This window comes from Callithrix jacchus, chromosome 8 (assembly GCF_049354715.1).
Source record: "Callithrix jacchus isolate 240 chromosome 8, calJac240_pri, whole genome shotgun sequence".
In the NCBI taxonomy this organism is placed as follows: Eukaryota; Metazoa; Chordata; class Mammalia; order Primates; family Cebidae; genus Callithrix; species Callithrix jacchus.
In genome coordinates, this window is record NC_133509.1 from 40,331,430 (window position 1) to 40,349,472 (window position 18,043).

Genomic DNA, 18,043 nt, shown 5'->3' on the forward strand with positions numbered 1-18,043 from the left:
GGGAGGTTGAGGCGGGAAAATTGCTTGAACCCAGAACCCAGGAGGCGGAGGTTGCAGTGAGCCAAGATCGATCCACTGCACTCCAGCCTGGGTAACAAGAGCGAAACTCCATCTCAAAAATAAATAAATAAATATATATTTATAAAAAATATAAATATATATATAAATATATATTTATAAAAAATATAAATATATATATAAATATATATTTATAAAAAATATAAATATATATATAAATATATATATATCTTTTAATAAAAGAACTAGTTAGTATTATCAAGGAAACTTACTGGTTTCCTCAATTCATTTCTGTCTTACTTGCACTAACCTTATTTAATTTCATTTCTCTGTGCTCTGTGTAAACCATCAGACAGAATCCATCATAGTTTCAGGGACTGAAGACTCTCAAGTAGAAAACATTGTCCTTTTCATTATCCTTCGTGGGAATATTCCTGATTATATGGTGTTATCATTCCACATCCCATACAGAAAGAACTCTGAGACAAAGATCTGAGAAAACATTGTAACAGAAGGAAACAAACTCCTCTCTCAAAACCAAACTCTCAGTTTACTTATACTCTCACTAGAATGTTCTGTGTTAAAAAGGCAACAACCCACTATTCCAGTGCTGTTTTTTTTTCACAGCTTTGTTAATCCTAGATAAATGGCACATAAATTTCCAAAATTATCCTTAAACTGAACCTAGTTTAGTCTTAATTTTTACCTCATGGGAAAATGGTTACAACATAGGCTGGTCCCCCCAAAATACACTGAAGGAGGTGTCATTTCAACCTCCTTTCCCCCACCATATGAATGACCCCTACATCTAGGTACTCTCAACATCATATTTCCCACTGAATGTGTGTTATGTGTGAAATCTAAAAATCCTGAAGAAATAAAAAATGGACAGAAGACAGATGTCTTTTTAATTAAGAGGTGAGAAACTTGAGCACACACAGTAAGATCAGCTCTGTTTGATTCTCTTGAACAGAGATAGAACTGGGTGATATTCATAGCAGTGGACCTGTCATTTCTTGTGCAGAATGATCACTGGATGAGATTCCAGGTGGCAGCCTAAGGCCAAAAGAGGCGTTATTAGATCTTCTTTAATCAGCCTACAACTCAAGAGATGTGGCAGGTAGGTTCTCAAGACCTGAACACCACATTCCAGGCTGGTCCTTTTGTGCTAGGTTTTCTGTCAGAAGCCCATCTAGAATACAGCAGTTTGCAAAGGAATACTGGGTACTGTCCAGGGCAAACCCATCTACTACAAAGGTACTAATGTATGGAGTACATTTGGGAACATTTTACCATATCCCCTGAAACAAACAAACAAACAAACAACAACAAAAAACCCACCATGTGACACTTGGCTTATATACATCATTCTGAAAGTTGCATCCAGCTGTTTTAAGCCTCAATTTTTAAGCATTAATGCTTTTATACTCTGACTATAAACAAATTATGTTTAGCAAAATGTATTAACCTAAGGTAATGTATGATCCTCTTCAGTATTTTCCACTTTATGTGTACATAAACACATACATGTTTCCCCCAGCAAGGGGATAGGTAGCATTCACCAGATTCTCAAAAGGGTCAGGAGAAGACGCTGACATAGAGCAATCGTTCTTTTTGTACATGGATATTTTTGAGAGAAGCAATTTAAGGTATGCATGTATTACCCCAAAACTTACACACCAATGCAATGTCATGAGTTAAAATTAGGGTACCTCTTTCTAAAAGGATTCCCCTCTCCTTTTGTCAAATCCAAGTAGTTTCTGGGCCCAATGCAGAAGCTAATTGGTTAACATTACTGGATTTAGTGACGGTAATAAAACGAAGTATACTTGAAAAATACTTTTCACTTTGTTTTACATTTGTGTGTTCTCTCTCAGTAAGCTAACCTGCACCTTCAGCAAACTGGAGGGCTAAATAAATTTATGTAAAAAGATCACAAAAATTTTACCCTTGATGAAAATATGAAAAATAGAATAGAACCCAGATTAAACCTCACTCCCAAAGTAACATATGTCAGCTCAAAGCAATGAAAATACTGTGGTCAGTTAAAAGAAGCTGAAATTTTGTATAATTATGAAAATGACAAAAGAGCATTTCAGCTTTGAAGTTTGAGTTTTCAAAATACCACTATATTTCTAGTCTGAAATTTTAATATTTTGAGACAATTACACTCATATCTGTGATGATATTTAATTTCTGGCTTCCAGGCAGCTGGCTTATCCCTTGTCATTAAATGGAAGACAACTACAATGTCATCTTTAGCTCAGTTCTAGCTGAGGAATTCAAATGAAAAGTCAGAAACAAGTTACTTCCCAGTAAATAAATCACCAAGCGATTTAGCAAGTTTAGTCAATCAGATCAGCATTTGTGGTGGTCAGAGGCATGTGGGAAGTTGGGGGTGTTAGCACACAGGAGTACATACACATAGAACAGAAACAAAATAACACTACAATAATTAAACTGTATGTTATCAAAACACTACAATCAAACAGAATATTTCTTCTGCCTTCTCTATGTCTTTTTTCATTTTACTCATGCTTTCCTTACACTATTGACTATTACCTTTCTTCAGAGATTTAGTCATTTACTTCCCTATGAGCCCTGACTTCTCTTTCTACCCCAATCCCTGTATTTCCATGGCTTTCCAGTTAATGAAGTATCTCAGGAAACCGAGAACCTAGAAGTTTATCTTAGGGGAAGGTCTAAAAACTATACTTAAAATTCTCAAAATACTGAGAAAACTCGACATATTCACATTTTTAAATATAGAATAATTTTAAAGAAAAGGAGTTTTTATAAAATCTCACATTTCATTATAACAACTAATAACGAATCTAAGTAGTTTTGCACATTGTTTCATTTAATTCCCACAATCATCTTAACATCTCATGATACTGAGGGAGATACTAAGGACCAGAAGGTGAAACTATGCCCAATATTACAAAGCAAAATAATAAATCATACAAGCAATCCACCCAAAATTGTTTTTCTTTTTTATTTATTGATACACCATAGTTGTATGTATTTTGGGGGGTACATGTGATATTTTAACACATGTATAATCAGGGTAACTGGAATATCCATCACCTCAAACGTTTATATTTTCTTTGTGTTGGGCACATTACAATTCTTCTCTTCAGGTGTTTTGAAATACACGGGAATTATCAACTATCATTTCCTACTATACTACTGAATGATAGAACTGATTCCTTCCAACTTTATTTTTGTACCCACCATCCAAAATATTAACCTCAAGAAAAAAAAAACACCTTCAAAATATCAAGAAAACAGAAACCAACTTAAATTTTAATGGTAAATATTTAGCAATATTAAAGAATGGAAACATATGTAACTTATTGGTGTAGTATCCCTCTCACATGGCAGATGACAAGAAGCTTATAGCAAAATCTGAGGCCCAACCGTCTATGAGCCTTAGGGGCTGATTATTTTTTATACCCTATCTTGACTACTTCCTGAAATTAATAATTTTACTGTCCCTGGGCTTATTATAAACCTTCTCTTCAAGTCCTATGATGTCCAGAAGTCTTTGAATGAGTAAAACTGAGGAATCTAGTGAAGAAAAGAACAGAAAGCTATTTCTAGATTCGCAGTTAATAGTCCTCATCATGTCACTTTTATAACTGAGCCTCACCACAAAGGATTATATAGTAGATTCAAGTAATACTGAAAACAACTGTATTTTAAAAACTTAGATCTTTGATTTTTTGATACTATAACATCTGAAGATTAAAAAAAATTACTATAGTCCAGGCACCGTGGCTCACGCCTGTAATCCCAGCACTTTGGGACGCTGAGGCAGGCAGATCACGAGGTCAGGAGATCGAGACCATCCTGACCAACATGGTGAAATCCTGTCTCTACTGAAAATACAAAAATTAGCCAGGTGTGGTGGTGTGCACCTGTAGTCCCAGCTACTTGGGAGGCTGAGGCGGGAGAATCACTTGAACCCGGGAGGCAGAGGTTGCAGTGAGCTGAGATCGTGCCACTGTGTACTCCAGCCTGGCGACAGAACAAGACTCTGTCTCAAAAAAAAAAATTACTCCATACTTGCAAAAGCAATACAGTTTATGCAAAAACACTGTCGATATGTGAAAATGCCTGACAAAAAGTTGTCAAGAACAAACCTTGCCATGTTCACTACGAAAAGCAAGTATTTCTTTGATTCAGACTATGAACAAGTAATGACATTTCTGCAAGGAAGACTCAAAGAAATCTTTGTGTCATACAACACTTAAGGCATACATACAGAAATCAAACATTTGTGACAATACCTGAAGTAGAAACAATTTTAAAAAAGATTTTCACAGAACACTTAGAGAAAAGGAAAAACTCAGATTGTTACCTTTTCCTAATCTGAGTTTTTAAGTTATAGATATTTTTAAAAACTGTAAACCAAAACAGCATCTATATATTACTGCTTTATATAACTTATATATTTATAAATTATTTTCAAAATAAACAATCTGTTTTACCTTAAACCAATTGTAGGAATCACTACATCTAGTAAATACTAGCACTTTATAAGAAATTTGCTATTCCTTATAAAGAGGCAAAGACAAAAAAGAAATCACTGTTTTTGAGAACTAAAGTATTTTTCCATAAGCACAATAGCCAATTTAAAGCTTTGACACAAAGACAATAAAAATTATATTGTCAAATAGACAAATCCAAAAAATTGAAATATGCTAGCAATGTTATTATAATTGACCAGATTATAAACCTCAATTACCTTCAGTATATAAAACAATTTTAGGTGCTAAGCCCAGGAATAATGCCTGGAATTCTGCCAATAATATTCCTTCTAAACACAATGGCAAAGCCTCTGTGTGACACAGCAGTACATTCAACTTTCTTACAATTTCATCTTCCCCCATCTTTTGCAGAATATCAATGAGAAATAACCCTTCTTTCTCTTAAGTTTTATGAAATAAACCAACATAAAATGGGTAGCAAACTGACTGAAGCAAAACTTTGGTTTTTATGGTTCTATACCTAGAATATAAAATTAGTAATTCATGAGAGTGACAGCTCAAAAAATGAAAATTACCAGACTGACCTTCATGTGGTTAGAGTCATATTTAACAAACTTGAGTCCTCTCTGCCTATGTCTGCCTCTCACTCTAAACTCCCTTTCACACCCCTACCCCTTCTGCACACAGCTGCTCTTCTTGAAGTGAATGCTTTATATTGTGGAGGCCACCAAATCGAAATAATATAATTTTATTTTGCTGTAATTTTTATAACTTCTATCAAATACAAGTTTTTGGCTACACCTTACAAATCTGAAAATCTAAGAAATGCCAGTCTTTTAAAGTTCTGCCACATGTAGGTCTATGTAAAACACTTTTTTAATCTTTAAAGATTATTTTGTAAATTTTCACCTATTATTAGAAATCTTCTTAATACAAATATTATATACATAGTATTTTTAAAAAGGATCAGCAAAGGGCACAAAAGCATAAGATATATTTTGAGTTATTTTCAAAGAAAATAAATTTCTCTCCTTACCAGAAATGCTAACATTGATTGCTAAGACTTTCTAATGACAGGTACTTTTTGAAAAGAACAACAAAACTCATCCTATTCCAAACTATATAGTTTGTAGAGATCACAAAGCCCTAATAACTCTGAGCTTATACTAACTTAACTCATCAGACATAAATTGCTGAGTAAATTAAAAGCCACTTAGACAGTCATGTAAAACAAAAAAGTAAAACAAAAACTGGTTATTAGCTCAACACAGATTGTTCATAAAATGGGCAATATGCTAATTAGTCTGCTCTGCTTTAATTAAAACAATCATTAGCTAAATCACATTTGTAAACTTTAATTTCACAGTATTTAAGAAAGATACAAAAAGACCTTTTGTTTATCTAAAACATTTTAAAACTTTCCTATAATCTGTTGGACAGACTAATTTTTCCATTTCCTATATAAACAAATGATAATCTATATTCTGTTCAATTACCCCAGACATTCTATTAGTGTAGTTTAATAAGATCTGACTACATTTGAAGTATTAACTAAGTCAGATATGCAATTATTACATTTAGGAGGCTTACTTAAATTTTAAAACACTAGCTTAACCTTGTATGCTGCCTTCAAAATCCTTTATTCTTCAGTTTTCTATATAGATGTTTAATAGAACACTACACTGACTTTGCAGTTGAATTACGACTCTTTAACTGAACTGCACAGAACTAGTCAATCAATTAAATAATTAAGAGATTGCACAATTTGAGGTAGCATTTTCAGAAATGCTTTATAAAAACATTTTAGCACACCAATTCCTTAAACTATGTTAAAAATTTCACTTAGCTAAATTCTGACAATCTTTGTCAAATTCAGAAACAATAAATTCAATTAAAAATATGTAGTTTATTTAAAACACATCTGTCTTAACAGCTTGAATTTAAAAAATACCTCCTGCCCCCGCATACACTTAATGCTTCTGGCTAATACACATTCTCTTCCCTGTATTCTCATCATTTCTATCACATTTTTTCCCCATTAAAGTGAGCACATTGTATTTGGTTTCTTTTCTTCCTACTCATTGTTCAGTTCAGCATTTTAATAATCTTTTCAGTACTGCTGTTCAAAGAAAGCAGGATATATGAAGCTAAAGAAAATTCTCTAAGTTCAATGGTTTTCAAAGTGAGCTAATTTTCCTAGACCTATTTATTAAAAATCCATGCAAAGCAAGCACCACAACCAACTGGTAAGCAGCTACAGAAAATTGGAAGCTTAAAAATAAAGCCGTTAAAAACACTTCACTACACACCTTCTCTGTGAAGCCCTTTGTTTCCACTGAAAACCATACTGGAATCCTTGTATAAAAGAAGTTGCCTTCTGGCTATCAATAGCTATACTGTCAGTAACTGAGGGATCCAGATGTCTGCAGCAGTTAAAACAAATGTTCAGCGTTGGGTGCTGATTTCGCTTCCCTCCCTGTAAGGTTTTTCACAAAGGCAGCAGAGTAAGAGCGCACATAGCAACAGCACTCACAGCTGATTGGATGGAGGGTGTGCTCAACCTCCGCAGCTCGCTAGGTCCACTACAGCTTCCTGTCTACTTGGCAGCACTGTCATGTTTTCTTTGCTCCTCTTACGAACTCAGCTGTGTTTAGGCAACTCGAAAGGAAAGAATAGTAGACTCATAATGGCAAAGCATTCTAGCGTAAGCCCCTGAAATGCCTCTCTTTAGCTGCTTTTAAAACAGAGAGGAATTTGTAAGACAAAAATTTATTTCAGTTAGTGATTCACCTAAAACCAAAGACAAAAAAGGGTTGTGGAGGGAATCAATTACTTCACATTTGAATTAAATCAGGTTCTAACGAGTGAAACCCTATGAAAAATGTGTAAATACAAAAATTTACAACAATCAGAATAAAGCATCAACCTTCATATACCTAGAACTATAAAGTATTTTACAACTAACTTTAATTCCTAGAAAAGCACAACCTGTTACATATTTAAAATGGGATAGGTCCTGAAATGGTCTCTCCTCAAATGCATACAGTGCCTTTTAAGAGGGCTAAGAAAAACAGGTTACCAGACTGACCAGAAAAAGATTCAGAAAGGAAAAATTATCAGTTCCTTAGGAATCTCTGACAATACCATATTTAACTAGGTATTTACAATAAAATGTCTTCTGATACATAGAACAATGACATTTAGCTTAAATTCATTTACTTTTCCTCATCATAAAATTACCCAGAGATATAAAACTACAGACTTTTTTCCGGTTTCAAGTACTGGGCTTCAGTTTACCAGTTCATACTGTCTCCACGAACTTTAGCAAAAATCCCTCCCCAGCTTACAAAGTTGTTTGGGAGAGTGAATGAAGGTAGCAGGGGATGAAGAGACATGATGAATTACAAAATTTTCTCATTTTAGAAATATTTCTCCTGAATGTCCCATCAACTAGGATGATGGTTTTCAAACTTTTAAAGCAATGGAACTCTTTATTTGCTTTCTTCCTATAAAATGCATTACCAGTGGTGGCTCTAGGATTTCTTTGCAGGAAAGGTTTGTGGGAAGAGGCTGAGGCTGCAGCAGAAGCAAGCGGTTTATTACTCAGAGCTTTATCTTGAGTGTCTTGGGATTAGGGAGTGGAGGTTGATGGAAATGCTGGAGTTACTAAAGTGCCCCATGAGCACTATGAGGCTATTTTTAAGTGAGAAGCCACAAATAGCACGCAATTTCCTATCAGTCCCAGAATCTACAAGATTGCTACCCCTGAAGAAGCTTCTAGGATTCCTGGAGTTCTATAGTACACAAGAAATAAAACCTGGAAGAGGTTTATTGCTTTATAGAAATCTCATTACTTTTAAAAAAAAGAATCTGATCACTGGCTCCACATTTAGCCAGAGGGAGAACTGCTAAGCCCCCTGAGAAATAACAATTCGAGTCTGGAAACACAGTAAGCCTGAGGTAGGTATCTCAGAGAAAGAATGGCATGGTAGAGAGAGCAAGGATTTTGGAGGTAGGCCAACCTGTGTTCAAAACATGAATCTAACATTTACTAACAGTGAGACCACCTATAAGATTATTAAACCACTATGAGCTTCAGTTTCCTCATCTGTCCAACTTCCTAATCCAAGACTAGCAACAAGACTAGTCAAAGTACCTTTTCCTTAATAATTAGCTCATAGAATGTAGGCTGTTTACAAATGACTGGTTTAATGACAGTCTCCTATATCATACTATAAGTGCTTTAAAGGTAGGTACTATGTCTACTCAATTGTCTACCTAGCACCAGGCCTGATTTTTATCTTATACAGTATTTGATTTGATTTCACAATCGTGGGAGGTGACAAGTAGAACATCTTATTTGACCATCTTCATTGTTCTAATAAGGAAGTTAGATCTAAAATTTACAAGTCACAACTAGAAGTTAAAGAAATCAAATTAAAAAATTTTTTTGATTAATAAATTTATATTACAAAACTAACCTTTTCCTATCTCCTATAATATATAGTCCCAAGGTTGTTTTGGAATATTTCCTTTCAGTTATAATCCTTAAACTTTAAAATTAAAGGCCAGTAATAGCATATATCTATAATATAAAACTATTGACTGATGTCATACAAAAAGAACTTATAAAAAAAAAACATTAAATGTATTTAGTCACAACATGGAATTATAAATGGTTAAAGACACTCCAAGTAGATGTGCCATCTTAAAAACTTAAAAGTCAAGTGAAACAGAATTTTATTCAGTGAAATGCTCCCCTCTATGCTGCTAGTTTTCCAATACATTTCAGAACATCACTTCATATATTTTTGAAAAAATCTTGGTTTTCCCCAATTTGCTCATCCTGGTACACAAAATTAAATAATGGGTATGCTATAAAATGATGGCATATTGTTTACTTTGTAAATCTCAAGGCTACAAACTAAGAATCTGAATAACATGAAATTCTACACAAGTGCTAGTCCCAGATTCTCAATTCTCAATCCCCAACCAGGACAAGCCTCCTTTCCCCACCAGAACCCACCTAGCATGGTTGTTAAGTATGTTCTCTAAATGACCAGTTCAGGAAATGTACTAAGCTCCTGTAAGGAAACAAATATAATAGTAGATCTTTTATAAAAGTGTTTAAAACTATATATTCCAAATATAAAATGGAAAAATTTAAAATAACTATTTCAGATCATCTATGCTTTCTGTTAGCAGAAATAATTGAGATCTACTGATAGTAAGATATTTTAAGAGATAATTATGCCATATTTGAGACTTTCTAAACAAAAAAACATATTGTGGGTAGAAAAAGGAACCCTTCAAAGGTAATGATTAAATAGCTACTATACATATATGTATGTTAAATAATTATTGCATGTTTTATATATATACACCCACACATATTAAATAGCCACTACTTACTGGCCCATGGGCCAGGCATGATGCTAATCCCTTTACATACTCTTCTTGGATTCTTGGGTAGTTGTTACGCTCACAGATGAGGAAACTGGCTTGTTACTAACCCAAGTAAACAGAACCAAGTGGATAAAGCCAGGATTCAAACTTATGTCTTTATGAATCTAATATATGTGCTCTTAACCACTAGTAACCTTTCCTTAACAATTATTTCTTACATATGTTTCCATAAGGCAAATATGGCATTACACAAAAATAAAGTTTAAATACAGAAATCTCATGTAAGCATTTTCCATTTATTATTCATTCAATAGCCACAACTACGGCCTTATTATACCTCAAAATGCCATGAATACACTGCTTCTAACACAGAAAAATAGGAATTGACTGCTAAACAGCCCAGTTGTAGCTGTAGTGTGATCACAAAGGCGAAATAAAACGTTCAGTCTGTAAAACTTCACTACTTCATGATCACAGATCACCTAATGCAGAGAAAGTGAAAGGAACTCGAAAAGGACACTGAATTAGGAACCACAGATGTGGGTTCTGGCCCAAATCCTACCTCTGATCTTAAGCACTTCTTTGAAACTCTTCATTCTTTGCCTGCAATGTTGATATGTTTAAGGATCAAATAGGTCAGGATAAAATTATTTTGAAAGTAGCAAATGTGCTACACAAATGGGATACTTCTATCCCTAATAATCTTTGAAGGATAGAGGAAAATGTTCAGATGTGGCAGTTTAAACATGTTTTACAAAATCCAACCTCATTATTGGAAAGACCCCTTAAAGCAGCAAGACATAATGGAGGAAAGCCACAAATTCAAGCTCTTTCCACTTAACAGGATGTGTTACCAAATTATTTAACCTGTCTGAATCTATTTCTTTATTTGTAAAGTGGGAATAATAATTTTTCTAAGCACTATAAACCACCTAGGTCAGTACTTGGCTCTGAATTTTAAGTTTCCTCTTTCCCTTTGCAGACACCAGGTCTACAGATGTGATATCTGCATACACACACACACACACAAATAATGGCACTACATTAGCATACATTAGTCATATACTGTATTAATAACAATGGGAATGACACAAATCTTGACCAAAGAGAGATTTCCATAACGTTGATTTTTAAAAAGTTTCTTAAATAATGTCACATCTAACAACACATTTAACAGCTGAATAATTTGTAATGAAGATTGAACAATAGTTAAGATTTAACATTATTAACAGTTGTGAATAGAGAAATTGATGATCTAAGTAAATCAGTTTTTATTAACAAAATGTGATGTCAGTTCAGGGCTAAATTAAGCCATACATTATATTGACTTCTACTTACAGGAGATTCCTGGCAATCATATTTGCTGCAATGATTATCCACTGACTTGCATTCATAATAACAAGGCACAAACAAACCAAATGGCCAAAAAGCAATGCAAATATACTGTTTTGAGTTAAACATATTCTTAAAATTAAAATACTAAGAAATACCTAAGAGACTTAATTGGAGCTTTCATCTTTAAAAAAATTTTGGGTTATGATGACCTAGATTCGTTCCAGGAGCAGAGCCTTGTTTACAAAATCTAAGATCTTGAAAGAAGAAAATGTTCTAGCCTGTTTTTTTGGCATCATTCATACTACATTGTTTAAAATGAGCTAGAACAGGGGTTATTTATAAGCTAAGCTACTGGACAAACACTTCATCTAATAATATCTCGTACACACATTAGTCAGATTTTAAAAGAATCAAGATCAGGTATTAAGAATTTGGTTTTAACATCCTACATACTTTGTAAATGAATATCATCATTATTACATAAAATGTGTGCAAAGGTGCATATGGATTCTTTATCCATACTTCTTTTAAAGACATATTCTAGGATATTATTAATCTCCTGCTATTACAAAGAATGCTATGCTTGATTCAATCTTAATCTGAAAACCGATCTTACATTTTTTAATTTGATAAAATAACATTTCACTAAACATTTTTCCAGGGATACCACATTTACTTGTCCCTTTGACAATTGCAATTTTGTGAGATAATATTTTGTAGATGAAGAAACTGAATCATAGAAATTAAGGTAGTTGGTGGGTTACTTTGTAAGAATCATCTACTCTAGGTTTAATTCCAAGTCCTGTATTATTTTCCCATAACTACCTATCACTGATACATGTCATATCTCTGCTAATAGAGACAAACAGTCATATAAATGACTGATTCTGCAGTTTACATTCTGGAGAATGTTAACAGAAATCTGGTAGAGTGAAACAGTTGTATGTGTATTTAATCAATCTTCGGTAGCTTTAAGAAGACTCAATCATTAAGTCTCCAAAGATTTAATACTGTTTGGTTTGCATTTAACATTTTTTAAAAATTTGTTTATTTTAAACTATTTTACATTGGTTTGCTTCAAAGTGATATGACTAAACTCTAGCATGTCTAAACGGAATTGGTTTTCCTCTGAATAAGTGTCACCACTGTTATCAGTGGCATCCTCCCAATTCCCTAAGCTAACAAACTTCGGAGAGAACATACCCATTGACTATGAGTTTAGTTAAGTGCCTGGAACAACCACTTCACTCAGGTTATGTCATTCTAAGTTATAACATGGTGCAAAATACTATTATTATCCCAGTTTTAATCAATAAAATGGAAACTCAGAAAAGTTAGTAACTTGAAGCTTACACAGAGAAGGTAATAAAATCAAATCTTGAACACTTTTAGTTCTAAGTGCTAAAACAATCTGTAAAATTAATGTGCTGTAACATTAACGTAAGGGGTTGAGACTATCATTTCCTAAAGTAGGAAAAAGAAAACAAATCAGTCATCGTTGCTTATAGCAAGATTGATAAATAACTTGTTTTTGGGTGGGGGTGGATAGGATGTTGTCATGGGGCAGCAATGTGAAATGTCTAACTGTGGATTGCAGTCAAAAAAATTGTAAAGCCTGTAATCCCAGCACTTTGGGAGGCCGAGGCGGGTGGATCACGACGTCAAGAGATCGAGACCATCCTGGTCAACATGGTGAAACCCTGTCTCTACTAAAAATACAAAAAATTAGCTGGGCATGGTGGCGCGTGCCTGTAATCCCAGCTACTCAGGAGGCTGAGGCAGAAGAATTGCCTGAACCCAGCAGGCGGAGGTTGCAGTGAGCCGAGATTGCGCCATTGCACTCCAGCCTGGGTAATGAGAACAAAACTCCGTCTCAAAAAAGAAAAAAAAAAAAAAATTGTAAAGCCATTGCTCCATCTGACACTGTCTCTCAATTACTACCATCCCCTCCACTGTCTCCAAATAAGTATTTGGTTTTTACCATATCATATTCAACAAGCATGGACTTTGCTTTGGAAGCACATATTAACAACTGAAATTAAGTATAATTTTACTAAATAGAGTTGGAGAAAATAGTCACTAGAGATTTGCAGGCAAAATTCACATACATACATCACAGGCTGCCACCACTCAATTCTATAGGCCCTCTACTACTAGAGGTGATACTACTTCTAAAGACACAGATGTTTAGAGATCCCTCAGAATTCACAACGTACAAATCCTGTAACTACTAAATATAGCTTTCTGTGTAGAGGGAGACTAAAGTTGTCTTTTTCCTTATATAAATGCCAGGGTCAACCTTTCTATCAGAGCTCTCCATTTTCAATGCAATCTCAGTTCATGAAGTACTTATCATTTGAATACCTCAATAGTTTTTACCATTTTAGACCAGGAAGATTTTAATTGCAGTGCCTAGAGAGGAAGCATCAGTAAGACCTCATAAACTGAGTGCTTCACTTAAAGCTTGCACTTACTGGGAATAAATTTTCATTTTCATTCACAAAAACAAAACAAGCCGTCAAATATACATGCCCCCCTCCCATTCAAACTCAAAATATTTGAGACCACCACAAATAGAAAGGGATAGTGGAGGCCAGGCATGGTGGCTCATGCTTGTAATTTCAGCACTATAGGAGGTTGAGACAGGAGGATCACTTGAGGACAGGAATTTAAGACAAGCCTAGGCAACAGAGTGAGATGTCATCTACACACACAAACACACACACACACACACACACACACACACACACACACACATGCACGCACACACACTGTAGTCCCAGCTTCTCAGGAATTGAGGCAGGAGAATTGCTTGAGCCCAGGAATTCGAGGCTGCAGTAAGCCACGATCAAGCCACTGTACTCCAGCCTGGGCAACAGAGAGAGAACCTGCTCAAAAAACCAAAAAAGAAAAGGAGAGTAGAGTGTACAATTTCTGTAAGTCTGTATAGGCCATCTGATATTCTCTTCTTCCTCTGGGCTAGCTCCCCTACTCCCAACAACCCCCATCTTTTCTAAAACATCATAGGGTAACCTCAGCTTCTGATTCACCTGTTGTCCCAGGAAGAAAGGACTTTCTTTTTTTTTAAACTACAAGTTTCTGAGGGCAGAAGCCATGTTCTTGCTCATTATAGTACTTCCAGCACACATGTGCCAGGCACATTGAAATGTGAATACTTGTTTCAGTGAAGGAGAGGGAGAATGGTCCAAATGTCTAAAGTTCTGCTATTTCTAACAGTAAATTCTGAAAAAGTTGTCATATTTAACCAGTATGACTATATAATCACAACTATTTATCGCAGAACGAAACATTCGTAAGAATTCATATCACTTTGAAAAAAATTTTGTCAAAATATGGGTGTTCGGTAGAAACATTTTAGAAATAGAGTATTTCTAAAACAAAATCCAAGTATTTTGTACTAAATCAAAACAAGCATCCCATGTTGTCAATCCCTTGATTTCATACAAGGGCCCATGTAAATTATAAAATATTAGATGCAATATCCTACAAAACACAGCTGGGGCAAATCAGCTATTTAATCTATATTTAAGCTATCTAAGTACAGAATGAAATACCAGTTAATGAAAGACAAGAGTTGAGTGCACTAGCAGAATAGTACAACAACTATTAGGGTTATCATAAAATTCACTGTCCACTGAGGGGGAGGTTTGCTTGAGGCCAGGAGTTCAAAACCATCCTGGCCAGCGTAGCAAGACCTTGTCTCTCAAAAGAAAAAAATTCATATTAAAAAATAAAAAAGTAAAATTCATGATCCAAACAGCAGTAACACATTTAGAGTGAAAGGAGACCATTATGAAATAGGATTGAACACAGGGACAACAGGAATAAACCAGGACCCTCCTACATAACATTTAACCCATCCTATCAAAGTAGCTTGAACTTAACGGTACAGTTAGAGATATAAAACAGCTAAATATTTTAAATTTTTTAAGCGTGACTTTTGTATTTTATGAAACTCACTGATATAAGCCCAAATATAAAATTATGATATCTTAGAATTTATTGGAATACTTTACACATGTATGTCCATTTCTTCAAATGACTGTTTTTGTTTTTTTTTTTGAGACAGAGTCTCGCTGTTGCTACCTAGACTGGAGTGCAGTGGCACGATCTCAGCTCACTGCAACCTCCACCTCCTGGGTTCAAGCAATTCTCCTGCCTCAGCCTCCCGAGTAGCTGGGACTACAGGCGCGCACCACCATGCCCAGCTAATTTTTGTATTTTTAGTAGAGACAAGGTTTCACCTTGTTGACCAGGATGGTCTCGATCTCTTGACCTCATGATCCACCCACCTCGGCCGACTTTTTTTTTTAATTAAAACGTTACCATATGCAGCTTATAGCATCTTAGTTTATTCTTATATGAAGAGAGAAGAAAGAAAGAAAAATCTTTACCCATAAGGCACTCTAATAGTTATTAAGCAAGCAATAAGCACTTCATTTTTTTATCAAGCATCTAATAAATACTAATTCTGTGCCAAACTGTGACAGGTGTGAAGAAAACATCTGGGAAGAAGTCAGATGTCATCATTGCCCTTGAAGAGCAACTATTCTAGTGAAGTAGACAGTATAAAATGAAGAAATGAGGGAAGAACAAACTATCATATAGTTCCTGGCCTTCTTTTCAGAAAGAGGCCTAAAGCATCATAGCCTCTTTCTAAATTCAGGACCTTTGCACATACTACCCCTTTGGCCTGGAATGTTTTTCCCCCTTACACAGCTGGTACCTTCTCATCCTCTGCTCATTTTCTCAGGGGCCTTAACCTAACCATTCTAACAAAGGAGGACTTCTCCTTGCTCTCAGTCACTCTCTTAGCCTTTGTGTATTTCCTTCAGCTCACTTGGAATGTGTTTATCTTACTTATTGAAGAGATGCTAATTTATTAATAATAACAACAGGCAAATTTATTTAGTATTCAGAATCAAATACTATTTTCTAAGCACCTTATATGAATTACCTCACTTAATCATTACAATAGCCCTTTTAAGAAGGTACTATCACCAGCCTCATTTTTTACATATTTAAATTAAAAATAAAAATATTGTCCTCTATATTTCTAAAAAATTAGTTTATACTATTTCCTAATTTTAAACTTTTTTGAAAATTATCTCTAATTTATTTCTTTATATTTATCTCTTTCTTAGCTTCCTAGTTTCAAGGATGAAATGCATTATTCACTTTGAGTCTACTTATTACTAGTTGACTTACTTCTGAGAGTCTGTAGGTATTACTTTGAGAACAATGTCAAAATATAGTCACCTAGCCTGTTTCTTTCCAGTTCCCTGATAAAAGCCAGATATCATTATTTCATTTCTGGTGCCAAAACCTAGAGGCAATTGTGCTCTGCTAGGGTAAATACAAAATACAGAAAATAAGCAACTAGCAGGAAATTTGAGTTTTACTTTTTCAGTTGGACAGGATACTTTTCTTCGGGTCTTATGTTTTCTCAACTGTAAAAATGAAAGAAACTCTCACTCTCCAAGGATCTTTCCAACTGTAGTTTCTAGAGACAGAGTGATTTTGGGAGTAATTTCAGAATAACGAAAGTATTTTCACATCTTGAACTTTATAAAATGGAATTTAATATGTACCACTATGTAACCTGAATTTTGTTGCTGTTGTTAGGCACTTAAAATACACTCATAAATACCTGAATTCCGCAACAAAAGGTACAGGCCAGGATTAGACTACAGCCTCCTGGACCACAGAAGCGTGCCTGCAGAATCAGCCTTCAATGAACACAATAATTACTCAAAGGCATAGATATGTTCTTTACCTCAATTTCTGAATAGCTAGTATGCCAACTTACGAAAGACACATGCTTAGAGAAACAATATTTAAGAAAGGAGTTATGCCAGCAGAAATCTTACAAGCCAGACAAAAAAATTAAAAAAAGGAGTAATGAATGATGGAATCTTAGACCTAGAAGGAACCTCCAAATTTATCAAATCTAATCTCTTATCAGATGAGGCAACTGGTGGTCAAAGAGGTTGGTGATTATTCACACAGATGGTGGCAAGCTAAGACTAAGAAACTGAGATTGGTTCTTAGTGCTCTTTCTACCACAATATACTGAACAAACCTCACTCTTACATGACCACAATTTTTTTTAAAGCGTTAGTGTGAAAGTTTCTGTCTGGGGAGAGAAGGAGATACATCCCTACTCTTTTTAACACAACTAGGAAAGCTTATCAGTATCATGGGGACTTCATTCTCAGATCTTATATGAAGCTGACTGGTATGAAAGTCTCTAATCCCATAGAAGTTAAGCTTCTGCCGGCAATTATCAGGAATGAGAGATGGAATCTCCAGTTTTACTATGCATTTTTCTTCCATTTCTTATAACACACAGCTATTTAAAAATAGTTAGTGCAGCTTACCACTCTGACAAAAAGAGTTTTATAAGACAATAGACATAGTATTGTTAGTATTCTGTGCCATGTTAACATTTCCAATAATTTTTGTAAAACAAAGCACAAATCCTTCATATATTATAAATAAAGAATGGTGGCAAAGGGAAAACAATTAGCTAACAGTAGATGCATGTTGGTAATTTTTATAACAGCAAGCCATAATGTAATTTTGAGAGCTAAAAACTGATTTTAAGACTGTCAGATACTAGCAAATGAATGACGCTCAAGCTCCTTATAGCTTAACATTCAAAACTCTAATCTCTCCTTATTCCAAAGAAACCCTTCCCATTTACATTAGTCTGTCTGCCATCTGTTAAACATTGGAATTCTATCTTCACATCTTAAGTCATTCCCTCT

The 18,043-nt window shown here is 34.7% G+C and overlaps 1 protein-coding gene across 14 annotated transcripts in view; it reads right to left on the minus strand.

The window, feature by feature from the left end:
- The window catches only part of ATOSA (atos homolog A), a 96,399-nt gene that overhangs the window by 63,565 nt on the left and 14,791 nt on the right, over positions 1-18,043 (minus strand). For 2 of the 14 annotated variants that reach the window (XR_013521005.1, XM_035259685.3), the window contains exon 1: positions 6,821-7,003. The exons of the other annotated variants lie outside the window; for them this stretch is intronic. Coding sequence is in view for 1 of the 2 variants with exons in the window: in XM_035259685.3 (XP_035115576.1) it covers positions 6,821-6,857 (37 nt within the window). In the remaining variant the exon portion in view is untranslated. Of the gene's footprint in view, positions 1-6,820; positions 7,004-18,043 lie in introns of those variants that run through there. 14 annotated transcript variants of the gene reach the window in all.